At 46.4% G+C, this 22,182-nt stretch overlaps 1 protein-coding gene and 1 long non-coding RNA gene across 2 annotated transcripts; both read right to left on the reverse strand.

Moving 5' to 3' along the window:
- Positions 1-753: 753 nt before the first annotated feature.
- RASL11B (RAS like family 11 member B) lies at positions 754-5,243 on the reverse strand. Its single transcript, XM_006047765.4, has 4 exons — positions 4,883-5,243; positions 4,221-4,277; positions 2,990-3,066; positions 754-2,202 (listed from the first exon to the last, which is right to left on the reverse strand). Exons 1-4 carry the CDS (start codon positions 5,022-5,024, stop codon positions 1,732-1,734), a joined length of 747 nt encoding a protein of 248 aa, XP_006047827.1. The 5' UTR covers positions 5,025-5,243; the 3' UTR covers positions 754-1,731.
- Positions 5,244-17,888: 12,645 nt separating this feature from the next.
- LOC123334421 lies at positions 17,889-21,319 on the reverse strand. The gene is made up of 3 exons (XR_006552244.2): positions 21,068-21,319; positions 20,780-20,860; positions 17,889-18,464 (listed from the first exon to the last, which is right to left on the reverse strand). It is a non-coding gene; the product is annotated as an uncharacterized LOC123334421 (long non-coding RNA).
- Positions 21,320-22,182: the final 863 nt, after the last annotated feature.

Raw genomic sequence — 22,182 nt, forward strand, 5'->3', positions numbered from 1 at the left:
AACTCAGAGCCTGTTTCTCTCACCTGTAGAAATGGTGGTATTTCCTCCTCTGCCCTCCCCACAGGGTTATCCTGAGGGTTACATGAGATCAGATATATGAAAGCACTCTCAGACAAATACAAGGTGTAATTATTTGCCCGTAAAGGTGGTGACTCACCTGGCTTGTATGAAAGTTCTCCCTGGCCCGGATGGAAGCAGATGAGAGTTTTAGCACATCCCCTGGGGCAGGTGCCACAAGGGAGGGGTTCCTGAACCACCCCGTATCAATGGCTATGAGCTTCTATAACATGAAAAAAACGTGCACTTTTCGAAAGTGGCATACCCAATGAAGGCTCGCCAAATAGGGCAAATAATAAGCAGTGATCTTGTGTAGGAGCATGATCTTCCTTGGCTTAGCCAGGACATCTCTTATCAGCTTAAAATATAGACCCAGACATCTGTCTTAGGTTTCCCTGGAGGATCAGGAAGGAAATGAATAGATATGTTACTCTCAACTAGAGAGCAGCAAACCAGAATTTACAAGCTCAAAGGCCAGGGCCTTTGACAAGTTATCTAACTTGTTTTCAAGTTTGTTTCCTCATCTGTAAAACAGGGATAAGAATAGAATGCACCTTGGTGGTTTGTTGGGAGACTCCAGGGCTCACCCCAGGAAGGCAGAATGCCCACTCGACGTGCCTGAGAAACACTAGGTGCCGAGACATACAGTCTGAACGACCAAAGACGAACATTTCGATCAAGACCAAGTCAGATGTCTGCCCTTTTAAAATGAGCTTTATTGTACATAAAATAAATTACAGTTTAAGCCAAAGCATGAGTGGCTTTTTAAAGTGCATCTGTGTAGGGGATTCGGCAGTCGCCCCTGCATCTGTTCACTTGCTGTAAAATAGTGTTTCCACAGTTAAGCCACAACTCGGCCAGGTCTGGAAACAACCCAGCGTCATTGCTGTGTTTACACAAATCACACCAAAATCAGTCGGACACATTTTGTTCTTCTGTACCTGATGCAATGATCTGAAAAAAAAAAAAAACTTATACAGCCTCACAATTATTCAAAAGTTTGGGGCTGAAGAATTTGTGCTCTCAACCAGCCAACACGTTCCCAACTCAGCATCCTCATATTGTGTCTGAGGCCAGAAGTGTACACACGCCTGCATATATAACATTCGGCCCATAAACTCCACTCTTTCTAGTCAGGTGGAGGTAGCATTTTCTTCTTTTTCTTAAAAAAAAAAAAAAAAGAAATCTGAGTATCCTTCAGGTTTGAAAGTCATTCTATAAGGAAGAGTATTCCAGAGACACATACTTGTATAAGAAAATCAATTCTTTCTCTTGGGGGGAGAAAAAGAAAGAAGAAAAAAAAAAAAAGTCTGTGAATGCTTAATCTGTTCTTTCATTCCCACTGTAAATCACATCAATATATTGGGTGAATCTACAACTGACTGTCATTTACAAGGTAGTTAACAAAATCCCAAGCCATCACCCAATCCCTCCCCACTCCAGAGGGAAAGTTGTGGAGGCTGTTTGGCATCATCAGAGGTGACTGGTTCACACCACATCAGTTCTGTTCCCCTGCTCAGGACGACACTTCCACTCCTGAAGCGGTTCAACAGGCCCTCCTGGCCTCTCTGCTCCAGCCCTTCCTGGAACCACAAGTAACCGCCAGCGTCCAACATTCCTGCATCACCCCGGACCCCTTCCCGGGAAGACCGAACCCCCTCGAGTACCCCTGCTTCAGACGGAGGTGACAGTCCTGACTTTGGCCGAGAGGGCTTGCTTGAACCTCCTCTTCAGGTCCTGCATGTTGGGGGACTTGGGCCGAGGGATGAGGGAGGTCCGTCGCTTCTCTGGCGTGCCACTGGGCTGCTGTTTGTGACTCACTTCTTTGCACAGCACGTGGAAAGCGTTGTAGACGTCATTGTCATTCTCGCTGACGGACACCTCATAGAAGGAGCAGCCCAGCATGCTGGCCAGCTGCAGTCCAAGCTGAGGGTCCACCTGCTTGATGTGTAGCAGGTCGGCCTTGTTGGCCACGACCACCACGGGCAGCCGGGTGCCCAGGTGCAGCTGCTGCACGTGCTGGTGAAGCTGGCTGGTGAGCTCGTAGCTCTTGTAGTCAGTGATGGAGAAGACAATCACCACGGCGTCTGCCCAGCGGATGCACCTGTTCAGCTGCTCAGTGCAGCTCAGGCCATTCTCGTGGACCTGAAAGAGAAGGGGTGACAGCAAGGTGAAGGGCAAGGGCCAGAGAGAGCCCTGGCTCAGCTACAGAGAGAATTCAAAAGAGCCCTGAGCAAGAACACCAGGTTGCAGGCCATCAACAAGTTCTATCCCCCCACACTTTAGCTTTCTCGACAATATGTTGATCCAGCTGCATGGAGCTGGAATAAATAACAGAGCTGCTCACCACACTCAAGTGGAAAACTGACCTGCAGAGAACTCCATGCAGAGAGACTTTGTAGTTGCACAAAATGGGAAATTAACTGGCTAGACAGTAAGTCTGGGGAAGTAAAGATAGGAGCTGGAAGCATTTAAACCTGGATAACTGCCCAGTTCAAGAGGGAAAACACACACACACACATGCTAGCATGGCTCTTTGTCTATAGAGTAACTTTCCACAGTGTAAGAGTGATTCTGAGGATTTGGAGACGATACCTAGATGTTTGATTTTTAATGCCAAAAACACAAATGTAAAAACTGACCTTTTAAACCCTAGTACGGGCATTCTGCCAAATCCAAGTGTGTTTGCTTTGGTCTTTCCTGCTGAGTAAAATCGTCCTAAAAGATTTCTGCCCCTTTAGCCAAGTCTCCCATCTAGGCTAAGACTGATCAACAGCCAGATACAACTGAAGTGTCAAGCAATATATAAAAGCCTAGACTTGACTCCCCAGGTTTCTTTCCTTCTTCGGCACAAGGTACTTTGAAAACAGGAGAACAACTCTGTGGCCAAGCAGACTCCCTTTAGACTTAATCACATATATCAGACACTCACCTGAATACCTGGAGTGTCTTGAACCTGAATAGCCAGGGTTTCACCTTCTATTTGGACTTGTCTGGTATAGAGATTACCTATAAAGGGGGGGAGAAAAGGTTATGTCCTTCCTTCTTGTACAACTTTTAAAACATTGTAGGGAGGAAAAAAAAAACATCGTAGGATAATTTTTACTTAGAAATTATAACCTGAACCAATACACAAAATAAGCTATAGTCTATTCTATTTAGTGGACTTATTTCAGATGTTTTTTTAAAACAACTGCAGTTTCAACCCTGCATAGGCAAGTTTATTAAAACTAGGACAAAGCTTGTTACATTTTTGGAACTTAATTGTCTAATTTTAAACAAAACTTACATGTTTAGAGAATTTCCTTGAAAAAAAATGTTCTTGGTCTATTTTCGTACTTATTGCTCTTTGGCACCAATTTATTTTTTAGCCATTTGATATAATGGCTTAGTGGGCAGATATTGTTAGTAAATTCACCGCCAACATCATCAATTGGAATAAAATTGTAACATAACATAGCTGACTCTACATCAAAGCAGAAGGCTGCCATGCCTTATCAGAGGATGGTTTATATAGTACATTTGAAGTAATCCCCTGTAGGTACTTCATATGGTCTAAGGAATTAAGCAATTTGCTAACAGAGCATAGGTAGAAAGCCCTTAAGCCTCCCCAGTGGATATCCTTAATCACAGGGATTGAAAGGGTGTCCAATCATTTATTCAGGAACTCTCCTCCTAAAATTTTACCATGTAGTTATTTTTCTTTGTTAAGAAAAGAGAACTTTAGGTTTACAACTGTGTTCCTTTGGCCTCTGCTTTAAAAGGTCACCTCTGAAAGGCAGCCAACAGAGAAGGCGAGGGGTGGGGGTAGGCGCTGGCCATCTTTTTTTTTTTTTTTTTTTTTATGACTTTTGCAGGAGTGTTTTAAAGGGAGAGGCTCTTGAGTACAAAGGGTGCTTCCAACTGGGGTCCCTATAGTTAAAACATACCAAGGAGAATACTTTCAGGCACTTGATAAAATGATGAATGGGCTTGGAATGGAATGAGGCCAGATGGCAGTTATGGGAAGGGAGGGCACTCAGGAGGGGGCTAGGAAAGTTGGAAGTGGCAGGATCCCGGTGCTCTGGCTGTCACTCTGAAGGAACCTGCCTGGTAGACACTTAAAAAATGGGAACAGCAGTACTGGCAGGCTGACAGCACTTTCTTCAAATACATTTCCTCACCTGCGTTTCTTTCATAGTCGCCGATGAATCGTTTGGTGAGGAACCGGACCACGAGAGCTGCAGGTCAGAAAAGAGAAAGGAAAGGGGGTTAGCCTTGGCACAAGAAGTTAGATTGGTCTCCCCACTTCAACCCCCACCCTAAAAAACAACTCTCGGGCAAAGCCAGCCACCAAATGAAATTCCTACCCTGCAGCTCCCTGACCCTACTTCCAGACACAACGGCGAGGGGGCTAGGAGGCATTGTGAATTATGGCTCTGTCCAGCTGGAAGGGTCATTTGGCCCACCCCCATTCTCCGAGCCCGGCCGAGCCACACCTAAGCCTGCCCGCACACAAACGTCTTTCCTAAGCTTTAAGAGCTCCAGGAAGGGTTACGTTCACTGACTCCCCTTTCTGTGCCAGATACTGCCAGGGGCTCAAGAACCCAAAACTTCGAATCCCAGTTGTGTCGGTTGTGCAGAGGGCCGTCAAGCCATTTAGGATCAGTTTGTTTCCCTCATCTGACGAAGGAAGGGGGAGTGGAAACGAAGCTGTCTAAGGTCCTTTCCCAGGGACCGTGGATCAACCTCTACCCCAAGCCGGGTTTAGTCGAAACTGCCAGCGGGGGCCGCCGAACTCCAGACCGAGAGTTAAGCGGGTTCTCGCCGGAGCGCGAGGACTCACCAGTCTTGCCCACGCCACTGGCGCCCACTACGGCGATCTTGACCAGGCGGCGGCCCGCGGCCCCCAGGCAGCAATCGGCTGCGGCTGCGCTGCCCGGGGCGGGGTACTCGGCGATGGTGCACATGTTCTGAATGAGGCGCATCGCCGCTTTGGCCGGGGCTTCACCGCGGGGGACGGGACCTGCAGGGCAGGAAGAGGATCGCGCTGTGCGACAGCGGCGGGAGGACCAAGCAGAGGACCCCGCGGTTGAGAAGAAGAAGAAAAGAAAAAGAAAGGGGGAAAAAAAAAAAAATGCACCGGAGAGGACGCGGAGGCCAACTAGTGCAGGTTCGGGCTCCCGGCTGGGACTGCAGCCGGGTTGCGCGCGCGCTGTTTTCTCCGCGACCGGCCCCACCCCTTGCTTCTCGCGGCCAATCCCGGGGCGCCCTGCGCGAGGCCCCGCCCACGGCGCCGCTCCGCGCGCGCCGCGCCCCTGGGGTCTCTAGGAGCCAGTGCGGGGCCCCGTGAGGCGTGGGGGAAATGGGACAGGCAGCCTGGGAGGGGGCAACGGGGGGCGGGGGGGAGGGGGGGTTGGAGGCGACCGCGCAGCCAATGGCGGGCGCCGGGAACAACAGCGCCGGGCGCGGGCCTAGGTCCTGCTGCGCCGGCACGGGGCAGATGCTGTGGCTGTGGGGTTGGAGGCGCCTTGATTCCGGGAAGCGGGGCTGGGGCTGGGGTCGGCGGTGGGCGATGTCTGCACCCTGTCTGCCTGCCTACCCACAAGAGCCCCGCCCCGGTCCCTCGTAAGTTTTCATAGGCATCTTCACCCGCCTGGATAACCAGCCCGCCCGCCTACTCCCTGCAGCCTGCGGACCTCTGGGCCCAGCCCCGCCCACGCTCCGGGAACCTGCGCCCAGGAGGCCGGGGCCTTTAGGGTGTGAGCACTCGGGGTCTCTCGTCTGGCTGTCCAGCTGCGTGCTTGTCTCCTAAATTTGGGAGACATTGACTCGGGTGCATCTGGGGTGGCGTATCCCGAATCACAGATTTGACTACAATGGCAATCTGTTAAAAGACCCGGTACCCACTCCCACTTTGACGTTGACCTAGGTGGGCGGGGGGGTGGGGGGTGGGAAATAAAGTCACCCTTCTTGTTCTACCTCTTGTTGGCCGAGTGACAAGCTCACGTGAACACACATATGGTCCGGTGCGTGTGCGGCACACCCAGAGGCAAATCTAGAAGTAATTATAGAACAAGCTTTCTAGCGCCTCACACATATCACACCTCCTCCAGGAGCTGTGAAAAGGAAAGAAACGGTTGCCCCAGCTGTCTCGGGGACCAGATTGGGAGGCAAAAAGCATCTGAACTTAGTCTCTGGTTATGAGGAATGGCGAGGTCAGTTAAGTGACTTGATGCCAGTTTGTGCTCATAAAATCCCAAGCTCCAATCCCTCACATCCTCACCAAGGAAAGGCATCTGAATTCCCCATGCAAGCAACGTTCTGTAGCTGGAACTACTGCACAATGTCACCAGACACTCAGGCTGACCGCTTACCCATCCCCCCATCTCACCCCCCCCTCCTCACCACCCCGCTAACCTTGCCGGCCCCCAGATCTTCCAGAGGCTTTTATCCTAGAGGTATATGAGAGCAAACACCGTGGCACTGTGTCCACACCCACATTAAAGGATAAAATGTAAAGTAAACCAATTCCCTTATCTACACATCAGGCATCTAGTTCAACTCCCCCTTCCAACCTTGACTTCACTGACCAGGTATGTGACAGAATTTATGATGCTGACCCATTTCAGACGCTGAGATGAACTCTCTAGCCTGTCACGGTTTAGGTGTTTGCAGGAACTCAAGGACAAAATAGGAGAGTAATCTCAAGTTTCTTGGCAGCAAGTCTGCTAGAAAAGGCAACATAATTAGCAAGACACACAACCTTAGCCATAAACACAAGGAAAGATTGGCTTCTAAGGAGGTCTCAAGAATGACAGAAATTCAGCCATTTGAGTCCAAAGGGAAAAGATATATCCAAAATGCACTATGTTTTTCTGTATAGTTTAACTCAAACTTGAATTTTGCTGCTCATAGACACTCCAAAGAAATGTGCTGTGTTTTTCTTTTTGCCAGCCACAAAATCAAACTTAGGAAGACTGTAATTACAGGTAACCATGTACTTTTCAACCCACCCCCCCCCCAAAAAGGTGGTAATTCTATCATGCTTACATGGTAAAATAATTGTGTACTCTATAAAGTTTTTGTTTAACTTTTTTTATACACACACACAAAGACATACAAAAGTTGTCAAGGGGAAATTTGCTTTGAATCATTTTAGCTTCTGGAGCTTGATTTTTCAGTACCATGAGCCTGTACCAAGCCTATGATTTTTCTGTCTGAAACACAAAGGCTGAATTTGGTATTCTTATTTTAGGTCTAAACCATCTGACTGTGCTTTAAAGAACACAGGAAAGAAAGAAGAAAAAGATGGGTGAAAGCTCTTCAGATTCCAAATATCAAGCAAAGAACCTACCTACCTCCACCCCACCCTGCCTCAGACCATGACACTGAGAGTTACCCCTTCTCAGAAATACATAGAATTAGTATAAAGGAAGAGGAAGGAGCAGGAGAATTGATGTACATTGAAGGCTTGTTTTATTCCAGGCTGCAGGTTAGGGATTTAACAAGCAAAAATTTCCTTTTTCCTTCTTGACAGTCCTAAAAGGTAGATGCCGTCATTACTTCCCATTGCAGTTTTCTGCTGCTGCTCTGTAAACCACCCCAGCCTTCAAGTCTCATAGTTCTGTGGGTTGACTGTGCTCAGCTGGGTGGTTCTCCCTTGGGGTCTCTCGTGTTGTTGCAGTCAGACAGCAGCTGGGCTGGAGTCATCTGAAGCCTCATCTGGGCTGGACGTCTGAGATGGCTTCTTCACTGACATCCCTGCATGTCAGCTGGAATGGCTGAAACAGCTGGGGACTGGCCAGTATTTCTCTCCCTTTCTCTCTCTCTTACGCCTCTAAGTGTGGTTAGCTCAGGCTCCCTCACAGCATGGTGAGTGGCTTCCTTTAGAAGGAGTATTCTAAGAAAGGAAACAGAAGCTGTCAATCTCTTAAGGCCTGTGCACAGCAGCTGGCACAGCATCACTTCAGCTATATTGGTCAGTCCCAGAACTGACCCAGATTAAGGGACAAGGGGAATAGATCCTCCTTCCTGAAAAGCAGACATTGGTATCCTCACCAGCTTTCCAAACACCTGATCCATTGCTCCTAAGCCTTCCATGGTATCTGGAAAGGAGTAAATGACTGAATAAGAGAAAAGGAAAGGTGCTTTCCTAAAAGAACAAGAAAAACCCACCAGAGGAGAGTCTCCTGCATCTTCACTGAGGACGACTTGTAATAGCGTTTCAATCATTCTGTTTTAAAAGTTAAGAAGAACCATGGCTCAGAAGCAGCATCTGGATGAAAGAGGGGAAAGAATTCATTTCAAGCTACTTATTTTCTAAGAGCTTTCTGAGTGTGGCAATAGCACCAGATGGAAGTAAGTGTGATAGAGGGTTTTCACCCAGTGGCTCTGTGCGCTGTGTGTTGAATGTCTTGCAGCTCTGTGCATTCCACTGCAGAGAGTCATGCCTGGTACACAGTGGGGGCACAGTGATTTTTTTTAATTGTCAACCTTCTCTTTAGCAGAGGCTGGACTGAAAGAATAACTAAGCTCAAGAGACAAAGGAGGGAAGGCAGATTGGAAATCAAATAAAAAGGATACATGTGCACACATACACATACCTCTTACCATTAGAAAGATCAGCTATTGACAAGAACAATTTAACTTTGAAAAAAGTTAAGATCTTTAAGTTCCTTAAATGGGCCTTCCCTCCCCTCTACATACCTTGGTTGGTTTCTATGGTAGCGAATGACCCACACTCCCCACCCCCCTTTCCACACTCAGAGAGAAAGAAGAACTAGTGTTCTACAATTATAATCCCTTGCTGCTCTACCAGATTTTATCTTTCTTATTCTGGAAGGTTTCCTCCACTCTCTTTCTCTACTTCAATGTAGTACATAAAGTGAAGGTAAAAGAAAAAGTGGAGATAATCCTCCTTGTCCTTTAGGGCAAAATTGGAGATTTTCTTCTCCTCTCAATGATTTATATCTTAAAGCCTAAGTTGTTTTTTTCTGGCAACATAGAAGACCTATTTGATAAATAATCTGATGACAGTGGGGCTTCCCAGGTGGCACTAGTGGTAAGGAACCTGCCTGCCAATGCAGGAGACATAAGAGATGCAGATTCAATCCCTGGCTTAGGAAGATCCCCTGGAGAAGGGAATGGCAACCCACTTCAATATTCTTGCCTGGAGAATCCCATGAACAGAGGAGCCTGGCGGGCTACAGTCCATAGGGTTGCAAAGAGTTAAACATGACTGAAGCAACTTAGCACACACACACTGATGACAATACTCAGAATATATTCAAGTTTTAAACATTACTTGGAGCAGCTAGTGAATTTCCACTGTGTTTTCATGGAAAGTAAGAAAACGCACAGGGTGCATTTTCCCAAAGCCTTTTAAAACATTGAGCATTAGGAACTGACTGCATTAGTTCCTAATTATTAGGACTGCATATTATTAGTTCCAGGACTGCATTATTAATAAAGCCATGATTCGGGTTCCCTTAGTTAAATGTAAAGTCTTACAATATTAGCACTAGACAGTGTTAATTTTCTCTGAGATCGTTTTCATCTTCTTTTCTCCAGTGCAAAGAATCCTGCAAGCATACAAGAATCCTGCCCCTTCTCTCTCCAACCCATCATTTGCCCAGAAGACTAAGGAGCCAAGAGGAGTAAGAATTGGCCCTGCAGGAGTGATGCTCTTGGGATATTGACAGGATTCTGGGATCAGGTGATAAACATAAGAAGAAACGGTTCAGAAAGAATCAGACAATTGAGCCAATTGTTTAGTAGAATCATTGGTTCCAAGTTCCTAAGCAGATTGGACACACCTGATATTTGCCTTCTAACTTTTCTTAGGGTGCTTAAAAGGTCACCTCAGAACACTTCAGTCATCCTTATTTGTCTTTGCAGAGAAGGCAAAGCCTCTCCCCACAGCCTCAGCTTCTAAGCATAAGGTGAGAAGCTAAAAGGAAATTAAAACTTCATAAATATCCAGCCATGTTATGAGAGAACAAACTTCTACTTCCCTTCATTTCAAAATTACCTGGATGGCGGAATTAACAAGACCGAAGTCTTGTTTGGGGCCAAAGCTACTGATTCTCACTGCTTTAATTAGCTCTCAAAATCACAGGAACCATCAAATGCTTTCTAAGCCCCAATTAGCATCTCTGGCTCAGGCCATTCAGGAGTGTCTAAAATATCACAGGTCATACTGTGAATTATAGAAATGGCCCCCAGGTTAGCCGAGACCAGGTTAGCCAATAACCAAGTTATTTGGTTCATGAAATATAAATCGTGATGTGATCATTTCTTAAACAAGCATGAAATTCAGTCACTGCCAAAAAATAAGATAACATTTTCATTACAACAGAACTCTATGAAAGTTTAGAATTTCACCAAGATATTTGCATTGTTAATGCATCTCCCTTCTGATTAAAAAAAAAATGAATGGCAGATGAGAAAAACGTGATGCGATCGCTTTTAGGAAATGCACAAATGACTCATGTACTCACTTGATTTGACAAGGGTACTGGTTTCTATATAAAGAAACAACCTAGTCCCAAAATAGAGCTTCACACAGCAGAATGTAGCTCAGAGAGGAATTACACATTCCAAGCCTGAGGAACATGAAGCTTGGTATGCTGGGCCATCTCTGCTGGGAATGTTGTGTGAAGTCCATTATTAATTCATGTGGAATGTAAAGCTAGCCGCTCCATGACCTTAGCATTTGTCAAGCTAGGAAAACTGCAGTGTAGCCTGAGACAGTTCTTACCTTGCTCTAAAAGCAAACAACAATGACTTATTTTTTTTTTCTTTTGCAGAAAATATGTGGTAGTGGTTTAGTCACTAAGTTGTGTTTGACGCTTTGCAACCCTATGAACTGTAGCCCACCAGGCTCCTCTGTCCATAGGACTCTCCAGACAAGGATACTGGAGTGGGTTGCCATGCCCTCCTCCAGGGGCTCTTCCAGGCCCAGGAATTGAACCTGGATCTCTTGCAATGCAGGCAGATTCTTTACCTACTGAGCCACCAGGGAAGCACCTAAAGAATGTATACTCCCATATTAACTAAAAAATATGTTTAGCTCAATAGTAAATAAATTATAACAGTTTTTGTGCTATATATATGTTGAATATCCATAAAGATTAAGCATACGAAAGTGCTCTGTAAATTATCAAGGTTTAATACTTTTATATCTTCATTATGAGACTGAAGCAGAGTAATTTTCCAGCCTAGATCATCCCGTAATCAGTTGTTGGGAAGTATTCCATTGACAACAGGCATTCCAGGTAGTGCTAGTGGTAAAGAATCCACCTTCCAATAAAGGAGACATAAGAGATGCAGTCTTGATCCCTGGGTCAAGAAGACATCTGGGAGGAGGGCATGGCAACACGCTCCAGTATTCTTGTCTGGAGAATCCCATGGACAGAGGAACCTGGCAGGCTACAGTCCATGCTGTTGCAAAAAGTCAGACAGGACTGAAGTGACTTAGCACACACAAGTCTTACATTTCAGTCAAATCCTCCCTCAAATCCCTCTTTACCTGGGCCTAAATGTGGAAACAGTCTGCAAAGAGAAGAGCAAGGCTGAATAAAGCCTTTCTTGTGTTTATTTGTCAAAACATCCAGCCAAGGCATTCCTCTCTCCCTATCTGCAGGCAAGAGGTGGAATCATGTCTTTTGGACCAGCCAGTGTACTGCTTATCAAGCAGACTCACTCTGATTTGAGGGCAGAACGTGGCTGGCTCCCTGAGGTCATGGCACACACCCAGCCCAAGAACATGTGGAGAACAATTTCCAGGCAGTTGTGCTGTACAGCAGCCGACTCAGGGAATTCCTCAAATTGCCCAAGCAGCATCTTAAAGGAGCCCTAAGCAGCTTCTCCCTCATTATAATGAAACAGCCCTGACCTACAGGAGGCCTTTCTGTGGCATGACCTGTCCTGTTCCTCCAGCCTTCCTTCCCAGTTCACCCGCCAGGCCCAGGGCCACTGGAATATGCTGCAGCATGCTGTATCCTTCACCCTTCATGCTACACTATTTGCTTGTTTATTGTCCAATTCTCCACACTGGAGTGTAAGCTCCACACAGTAGAGATGTGCTGTTCTTTGTTGCTTCGTCTCCAGAACCCAGAAGCATGCGCATAGCACATACTCTCACTTACTCATGTTCGTGCTCAGCTGCTCAGTCATGTCCGCCTCTTTCCAATCCCATGGACTGTGACCCACCAGGCTCCTCTGTCCAGGGGGTTCTCCAGGCAAGAACACTGGAATGAGTTGCCATGCCCTCCTCCAGGACATCTTCCCAGCCCAGGGATTGAACCTGGGTTTCCTGCTTTGCAGGTGGATTCTTTACCATCTGAAGCACCAGGGAAGCCCACTAACACTTATAGGTATTGTGAAAAGTGAACAGATGAAAGAATCTGTGCATTTTCTAGGGACTGAGAAAGGAGGTGGTGAAGAGAGCCTAGGAAGCTAGAACTGTGGATGGGAATGGTGGGAGAATCAGGACCAGAGTGGGCACAGGGAGGAGAGTGGGAAGGAGAACACAGACAGAGAAGGGCTTCAGAGGTGAAGCAGGCTCCCAGGCTGCTCCAGGCTCTGACTCAGCCTTGGCTCACTGTTTCCACTGATGCCAGGAGACGGACTAAGAGGGTGGCTTTGTGGTCAGAGGTTATGGTCAGGTGGAGAAGGTGGAGAGGGTGCTACGGCCGGCTGACTGGGGGCTGGGGAAGCAGAATTGAGGCCAATGGCCCAGACTCGAGGAGAGGACGAGGAAATGACAGGGTGGTGGTGAATATAGCTCGAGAAGAACATGACAGGCAAGTCAAATCCACTGAAATGCTTCAGAAACCAAAGGACTGGCTAAAAAGAGAATAGGAATATGGGGAGTGTGGCTCAAGCAACAACATTCCACGCGGGTAAGCAGAAGCAGAGAAAGGGGTATGGCATCTCAGGGAGCTAAGGGAGTGAGTGTATCTGGGATTTGGATAGGCAGGTGATTCTTGAATCTACATGGGCAGGTTGTCCGTGAGGAGGGAGAAAGTAATGGTGAGTGACTCTCAGACCTTCCCAGCGACCAGTCCCTGTGCTACACAGCCAGCCTCCAGTCTGTGCAGAGATAGGCAGGCTGGACCATAAGCTCACAGTGGGCCAGGACTGTATTCTCTGTGCCTGGCAAGTGTCAGGCACATACTGGTGGTGGTTTAGTCGCTAAGTCGTGTCTGACTCTCTTGTGACCCCATGGACTGTAAACCACCAGTCTCCTCTATCCATGGGATTTCCCAGGCAAAAATACTGGAGTGGGTTGCCATTTCTTTCTTCAGGGGATCTTCCCAACCCAGCAATCAAACCTGGGTCTCTTGCATTGCAGGCGGAGTCTTTATCAACTGAGCCACTGGGGAAGCAGGTCTCGGTAAATAGTAGTTGATTAAAATTAATGGCTAGAGGAGATTTTGTGCAGGAACAGGTCCGATGTGGCTTTCTATCATTTATTGTCTCGTGTGGGTCTTAGCTTGGTCCTGAGGGGACTCATGTGCCTTCCCTGACAATGATAATTAATACTGATTAGGCATAGGCCACATGACAGGCACTGTTCCAAGTGCTCCATATGTATTGAGTCAGTTAATTGTCGCCACAAACCCATAAGACAAGGCTAATACTGTTGTCTCCTTGTTTAACGACAAGCCCAGAAAAGCTCAGCACTTTGCTCAAGATGATATAGGTAAAAAGTGGGAAAGGCAATGTCTGAACCCAGACAGTCTGGCTCCAGAGCCCTGCCACCCACAACCTATTGCCTCCTACTCAGTACTGTCCCACCTCCCTGGAGCCAAGTCCCCTCTATCCTCAGCCTTCATCTTGCTTGTTGATCTTTTGTGCAACTTGCAGGTGGAGAGGCTTTGTATTTGGAAAAGAATATGTGAAATGCAATGATGAAGAGGGCAGCTGACTGGGGAAAGACCAGAGTCCCCAGTTCTGTGTGTGTGTGTTTGGTGTGTGGTGTAGCAGGAGTTGCAGCTGTTAAAACTGACTTCTCATATGTATTTAAAAGTGGCTTCTCATATAACCCACCAGGGTAAGAGCATTTCCCAGCCACAACTACAGGGCTGGGATGTGACCAGGGTGTTACTGGTCAGTTTAGGATCACAGCCCAAAAGTGGAGGATTGTTTCATCAGAAAAGCAGCGACAAAACAAAGACTTTTAGCTTATTCCCAAGGTGGGAAGAGGAAAGAGTATCACTTCTTGAATTTAACTTAAGCCTTCAGTTCAACTACCTCTCTGTTTTGCCCAGAAGTCTCGAGGTCTGAAAAAGAGACTATAGCCAGCCCTCCACAGCTATGGGTGCAAACCCCACAGAAACGGAGGGAAGACTGAGCATCTGTGGATGTGGGCCACTGAGGGGCCTGCTGGAACCAATGCCCCACCCGTACTGGGGGACTGGGTACTTAGAAATGAATGGGTCTATGGAGTGAAATTCCATTTAACTCCAACTGTAAGCCTGGTACTCTGCAAGGTACTTTAAAAAAGGAAAAGTGGCATTCGTCTATTTCTCTTTCTACCTCCTGTCCTTCTGTTATGTAACATCAGCCCTATTCAGAGCAGAGATGATGCCTCACAATAGGCCTGGTGCTCAGTGCCCAGAAGCACGTTTGCTGAACACTGGTGGCTGTTGACAAATGCCACAGTCCCACTTGAGCGTTTAGTCATTCATAGACCCTCTGATTGCTTCGTATGTTCTTCCCATGTGACCATTATGTACAGGTAACAGGCTTCAGCAGGGGTTCAGAGGAGAGTATTCTAGTTTGTTCTGCATCCCTGGTAAACATATGTTCAATTGTCCTCATCAACGTGATACTGAAAGTTTGAAAAAACTGGTGCTTTTTCAAATGTTAACAGAAGAAGATACATCAGACATACTAGGTATTTAAATATGAAGTAGGATCTGTTTACTTGTTTAAACTGTCATGTGCGGGGGGCCATGTGAAGGTCACTGAAATAATTTGGCATGATTCCTGCTCCCAGGGAGTGTGTAGTCTGGTTAGGAAGGCAAGATTTACGGAGGAAAGAATGGGTGATATATTGTGATGCATACAAAGAGTGTCAAGTTGTACTTAAGGAGAAAGAGGAAGATCAGTAGGGCTGGAGTGGCCAGGGGAGGCTTCTTAAAAGAACTGGAAGTAGAGCTGGACGTTGAGGGGTGAGTGAGCTGTGGATAAGAGAGTGCATTTAAAGGGGAGGAATGAATGTGGCATCGTAGAGAGGGGTAGAAGAGGCTGCCCTGATGAAGGAATTGTGCCAGGATGGAGTGGGAACTTGGCTTGGGTAAGATGTAGCCAGAAGATGGAAAGCATTTGGAAGCTGGCAGGCAGGACATTTACACTGTGCCCAAACCCAACAGGTAACCCCAAGGTCCCAAAAGGCACAAGGTGCTAGCACAGTAGGGTTTAAGGAAGCAAAGGAAATGAGAGAAGAAACATGAGACCATAGTTAGTGCAAAAAATGGACCACAGTAGTGATAACCTACTGTATAGCACAAGGTCCCCACTCGGTGCTCTGTGGTGACCTAAATGGGAAGGAAATCCAAAAAAAGAGGAGCTATATGCACACGTATAACGGATTCACTTTGCTGTACACCTGAAACCAACACAGCACTGCAAAAAACTGTACTCCAATAAACATTAATAAAACAAAAAAGAGTATCACCTTAACAAAAAATAAAGAACAACATTAGCAGAAAAAAAAGTAACCATAGTTTAATGGCTAACTTGAATTACGGTCCATTTCTGACATTTATTTTTCCATAAGAAATAAAGAAGCTAAAACCACTGATACTGGTGCCTTGACAGTCCAGGAGCAAAAGTCCACATGCAGGATCAAGCGGGAATAAAAGAGAGATGGGGAGAGGGGTACAGGCCAGGAACCCTGAAGAGTTCGCTGCTAGAGTGGAACTTGTCCGGAAGTTAAAACAAGCAATCACATTTCTTAAATGGAAAGCAGCTAGGCATGAGAACAGGATTAATCTAGAGGCTGATGCCATCCAGTCAATATTTATGAATAGAATTGTAGTGAAAAGGAGAATCTTGGGTATTAAAGAGAGAAGCCAAAGCACGACCAACCAAGATTTCTTTCATTCATTCGTCTATTCATCGGCAATATATATTGACTGCGGTCACTGAGTTGCCTGATTCCAGGGAGCCCATTCACATTGTTTTCCATATAAATGGCACCACTGGAGCACCATGTGGAATAAATATAAATTGGGCCTTTGGAGTCCTGCATCAAGGTAGCCTGGATTGCATGGCTACTATGTGTCAGGCACTGTCCTAGGTGCAGAAGAGTTAGGTTCTGGGTCAAATCTAAGGATATTTTGTTTTGTTTGTTTTTTCTTTTTGGCTGCATCACACAGCATGTGGGATCTTAGTTCCCCAGCCAGGGATCAAACCCGTGTGTCTTGCATTGGAAGCTCAGAGTCTTTACCACTGGACTGTTAGGGAAGTCTCCTGGGGTCACACACAAGAATAGAAACAGCCAAGGCTGACAGTTGAAAGGGCATAGAAAAGAGAGTAAGACATGCATGTGTGTGTTGTGCTTAGTCGTTAGTCATGTCCGACTTTTTTGTGACTGTAGCCCGCCAAGCTCCTCTGTCCATGGAATTCTCCAAAGAATACTGGAGTGGGTTGCCATTCCCTTCTCCAGGGGATCTTCCCGACCCAGGGATCAAACCCAGGTCTCCTGCATTGCAGGCAGATTCTTTACTGTCTGATCCACCAGGGAAGCCCTATAGATAAGCATGTACACATCCCCAGAGCAAATCCTGCCAGATCCCAGGGATCAGGTCTTGTTTGTGCCCACTCGTTCCTGTCCGCCCATTAGAACAGATGTGAGGAAAACTGCAGGCAGAGAGGTGCTGAAGAGGAAGAGGTGGGAATTAAAGCGCATTTATAGACAAATGCTAGATTAAAAAGTTGCCTCCGCTAAGCCCCCAGGGGGTTGCCTTCCTTTGGTGATGAAAGGTCAGTATGAGCGCAAATAGATCCAGCCCATCTGGAGACAGACCAGACACCTGAAATGACTTGATTCTCTAGTCTGTGCTGTGGAACAAATGGCTTTACTCCCTCTGGAAGGCCTCTGACAAAGAATAACAACAAACCTGTTATGATACCTTTCTCTCTACCTCATTAAACACTTACTTGAGTGAGAAAATTGAAGTCAGTAAAAATTTGTGGACTTCTCTGCCCTCATTTCTGCAAAACTTCAACTTTTCCTTCTCATCAGCTGCATGAGTTCTTGAACATGAGCTAGCAGTCACAAGCCAGGTACCAGGGTGGGCACAGGATGCTTTGAGGAAGTGGATAGTAGTGCCCCACTGGGGTTTATATGGTAGGAAACTGGCTTAATGTCACAGCGGATGTCTGATTGCTTACAATGATGAAGAGCGATTTCCATAGAAAGCTTGAGTCAGCAAAGCAATGGAAAAGCTAAATCTTTTCCATGGAAAGCCTCTGCTCACAGCTGTCTCCCACTCAAACCGAAATCCCTCAGTCCTGAGGTCATTGTTAGAGATGGGGTCATCACGGTGTCAGTCTGTGATGCTGAAGAATAATCTATGATGTTTAGCTGAGAGAGCAGGGCTGGTCTCAGCTACAGAGCAAAGGAGCAAGGCTAGTGGAATGGTTTTTATCTTATCTAGGGACGATAGGAGAAGAAGCTTTCTTTTCAAAGTAGTCAGGATTTCAAAGTAGTCCATTTAAACTGGCTTAAGGATCAATATGAAATTTCTAAACTTGTGTAACTGCTCAGAAAATCCAAAGGTAGACTTGGTGGGGTTCAAGTATGGCTGAACATATGGGTTCATAGGCTCCAACAGTGTTCATAAGTCCACAGGTCCCAGGCCAGCTTCCCCTCTCTTGCCTGTTTTCTTTCCCAGGCAGGCTCTAGCCAAGTGACTTTTCTTGGAAGCTCCAGGCTGAGCTCAGCCGCACAGTGTGCAACTCTAAGCTCAAAGAGACAATCTCTCTCCCAGTATCTCCAGCGAAAGTTCCAGGACTGAGTCTCATTGGCCTGGCTTGGGTTATATTCTCAACCCAAAGGCAATCATCTCGACCAAGAGGATAGAAAATGATGATTGATCAGGTGTGGATCATATGCCCAGCCCTGGAGCAGAGCAGGTGAGGTCTGGATTCCCACCTGGATCGCTGGGACCAGGAGTGAAAACAGGTTGCTTATAATTAGGAAATGAATGCCAGGCAGGTCAAAAAGCAGATCTCCAGCTCATGCTCCCCCCATGTGTAAATGAACAGTCTCTTCTGGGGTCTTATTTGACTCATATGGGTCCTGGATTGTGACGTTGAAATAGAACAGGGCCTTCCTGGGCTCGGGTACACGGTCTTAGACTCCTTGAGAGCTTTGTACTTGTCTTGTTTCCTTTTAGTGTATCTCTCTGGAAGACAGAAAAATGGGATTTTGATGGCATTTCTGAAAGGGCTTTTATCTCCAATGACTGGCCCACATGCACTGGACAATCAGAACATCATGGGGAGGGTTGAAGGGAGGGCAGAGATGTTTGTATCTCCAGGTCTAAGTTCCAGCTGTACCACCTGCTTCCCATGTGCTCTTGGACAGGTTAATGAAAGGAATTACTCCCTACCTCAAAGACTGGTGAGGATGTGAATACTTGAAATTATGAGAAAGTACTTGATAGACTATTAGTAGTTACAGTAATAGCTGTGTGTCAGTAATATATTATATTTCTTGCTTTAACATTTTTCATTTATTTATTTGGCCATGCTTTTAATATATATATTATATAAATTATAAATATATAAATAATAAATTATTTATATAATTAATATATAAATATTTATTTATTGGGGTCTTTGTTGTGCATGGGCTCTTCTCTAGTTAAGGCAAGCAGGGGCTACTCTCTGACTGCGGTGCATGGGCTTCTCATTGTGAAGGCTTCTCTGGTTGCAGAGCACAGCCTCAATAGTTGTGGTACTGGGCTTAGTTGCTTCAGGGCCTGTGGATCTTCCCAGGCCAGGGATTGAACCCATGTCTCCTGCATGGCAGGCAGATTCTTTACCACTGAGCCACCAGGGAACGCCTATGTCTTGCATTTTAAAGTAAAGAGAAATGAGTCCTAGAGAGGCTAAGGAACTTAGTCTCAGTTACCCAGTTGGTAAACAGTAGAGCTAAGATTTGAATCCTGGTCTTTTTCACCCCAAAGCCTACATTTCCTCCACCATGCAGATAGTGGCAGACACCCCAGGTTGCCTCCAGAAACTCTCTCTTTCTCTCATCATTCTTTCTTCCTCACCAACAAGACCCTATTTTGCTGTGGGTAGAAATGGGCCTAGCTCTTCATCATGCCTCATGATTGGTCTAAGCTAACCCTAACTCTCCCATTTCCCTCTATGGGATATTTACTTCCCCAGGCTCCTTTGCCACAAGAAGTGACCAGTGAGATATAAAGGGGAGTCTTCTGAGGGAGGTTTTGGGAATCACCTTCCACCTAGTTAAAAAGAAACATAGTTTATTCCTTCCCCATTCTCTTCTGCTTGGACCACTTGTCTGAAGACATATGCCTGGAGCCCTTGCAACCATCTTGTGATCATAAGGTAGCAAGCACAAGGGTAAAAAGCCAACTTGATGGCAACGCAAAAGCCTAGCTCTTTGTGATGCCTTTGAGTTAGTGAACAAAATGAGTGAAATCACCTCCCTCCAGACTTTCTGTAAGTAAATAGTAATAAACGTTCTTTCATTGTAAGTGATCACTGCCAAATGAGATTTAAACTGGTACAGCCTCTAGTTTTAATTTGAACAGAAGAGTAAGGTAATTCTCTCTGCGCTTCATTTTTCCCTTCTATAAAATAAGGTTGTTGGACTAGAACACATCTAAGGTCTCTTCTTCACTCTGCTGCTGCTGCTGCTAAGTCACTTCAGTCGTGTCCAACTCTGTGCGACCCCATAGACGGCAGCCCACCAGGCTCCCCCGTCCCTGGGATTCTCCAGGCAAGAACACTGGAGTGGGTTGCCATTTCCTTCTCCGATGCATGAAAGTTAAAAGTGAAAGTGAAGTCGCTCAGTTGTGTCTGACTCTTAGCAACCCCATGGACCGCAGCCCACCAGACTCCTCCGTCCATGGGATTTTCCAGGCAAGAGTACTGGAGTGGGGTGCCATTGCCTTCTCAGCTTCTTCACTCTAGTGGAGAAGGAAATGGCAACCCACTCCAGTAATCTTGCCTGGATATTATCCCATGGACAGAGGAGCCTGGCAGGCTACAGTCCATGGGTTGGCAAAAAGTCAGACACAACTGAGCACGCATACTCATGACTCTAAGATTCCCTCATTCTGTGACTACCTCTGAACCAGGGCTGTTAGGGGACCCTATAAGCCATTCAGTCCAACTAAAGAAGAGGGCCCCAAAGGAGTAGCATGTGGGGGTATTTTGGAGGCCTTGGCCTGAAGGAACATATTGTACAACTTGGCTTAGAGGGCCTAGTACTGCTTTGGCTGAATTCAAAGACCTGCTTTATTGAGGCATGACACTGGAAATACTCTTACAGCACAAAATCTGACCTCAAAGGGACCCAGGCTGCCCCACAGTGCATGTGGGATGGCCGTCAGCCCAGACTGAAATGCAGCTGCCCTTTCGCTTTCTGCTTTCCACCCCTGCCAGGGCTTATCTCCCAGCAGTGATTACTATCTGTGCCCACTGGAGCTCCTACCACCGTCTGGAGCCACCAGAGAGATACCTTGGTCTTGTGGTTTGCCAGAAGAGTGACTTCTGCCACCATTAGAGCCAGGGTTTCTGCCTCTGACATCTTGGTCCTTTCCTGAAACAAAATTTGAAGATTAATAGTAATTGACCAAGGAAGGGCATTGTGGGTTCTGCCACCTCCCTCATTCCCACATCATTTACCTTCTCCACCAGGACTGTCACCAAGACCACCATAACCACTGAAGTTTTTGCCCATCAATAAAGTGGATTCTATCACAATATCACTCAACCTTATTATTTACTTCCATACTGTTCAACTAACCTCTTGAGAGGAGTTCTTCAGTGTCTAACTTAACCAGGTTGGCAGGCTTTCAAGAGCCTTCTCTTGAGAAAAGCTTGTTTGGCTCGCCTTGAAGTTTTCTTGTCCATCCACCTTCAGAGGCCTTGCATGCATGGCTGCTTCTACTTCTTCCACGGGGGCCTGCTGACAAATACAATGTCTCTGAAGTGATTGGTGCCTGCCTCTTCCAATACCTCGCAGTTGGTCAACATTCCCCATTGTTCACAAAGCTCCTCAGGCTCCCATAGTTCATCTCCAAGTTCAAGTCCCCAGTGAGGAGCCTCTGTAGCCATGGGACTTCAACATGGTAGTTGTTACAGCAGACACTGCCACCACCTTCCTCAGAGATATCCACAACAGAAAGAAGCTGGTCCAGACCAGACCTCAGAATTTCTTGTTTTCTGGACTGAGTCAGGCTGGTGAGACACACTTTCACTCTTTCTCTTCAAAAGCAGAGACATTGCTTTGCCAACAAAGATCCATCTAGTCAAAGCTATGGTTTTTTCCAGTAGTCATGTATGCATGTGAGAGTTGGACTGTAAAGAAATCTGAGCACTGAAGAACTGATGCTTTTGCACTGTGGTGTTGGAGAAGACTCTTGAGAGTCCCTTGGACTGCAAGGAGATCCAACCAGTCCATCCTAAAGGAGATCAGTCCTGGGTGTTCATTGGAAGGACTTATGCTGAAGCTGAAGCTCCAATACTTTGGCCACCCAATGCAAAGAACTGACTCATTGGGAAAGACCCTCATGCTGGGAAAGATTGAAGGCAGGAGGAGAAGGGGACAACAGAGGATGACATGGTTGGATGGCATCACCAACTCGATGGACATGAGTTTGAGCAAGCTCCAGGAAATGGTGATGGAAAGGGAAGCCTGGTGCACTGCAGTCCATGTGGTCATAAAGAGTAGGACATGACTGAGCAACTGAACTGAATTAACATACAGCACTGTATAATTTTAAGGTATACAGCAGAATGACTTGACTTACATACATCATGAAATGACCACAATAAGTTTAGTGACCATCCATCATTTCATATAGATACAATACTAAGGAAACTTTTTAAAGTTTTTCCTTGTCATGGGAACTCTTAGGA

Source organism: Bubalus bubalis, chromosome 7 (assembly GCF_019923935.1).
Source record: "Bubalus bubalis isolate 160015118507 breed Murrah chromosome 7, NDDB_SH_1, whole genome shotgun sequence".
NCBI classification, from domain to species: domain Eukaryota; kingdom Metazoa; phylum Chordata; class Mammalia; order Artiodactyla; family Bovidae; genus Bubalus; species Bubalus bubalis.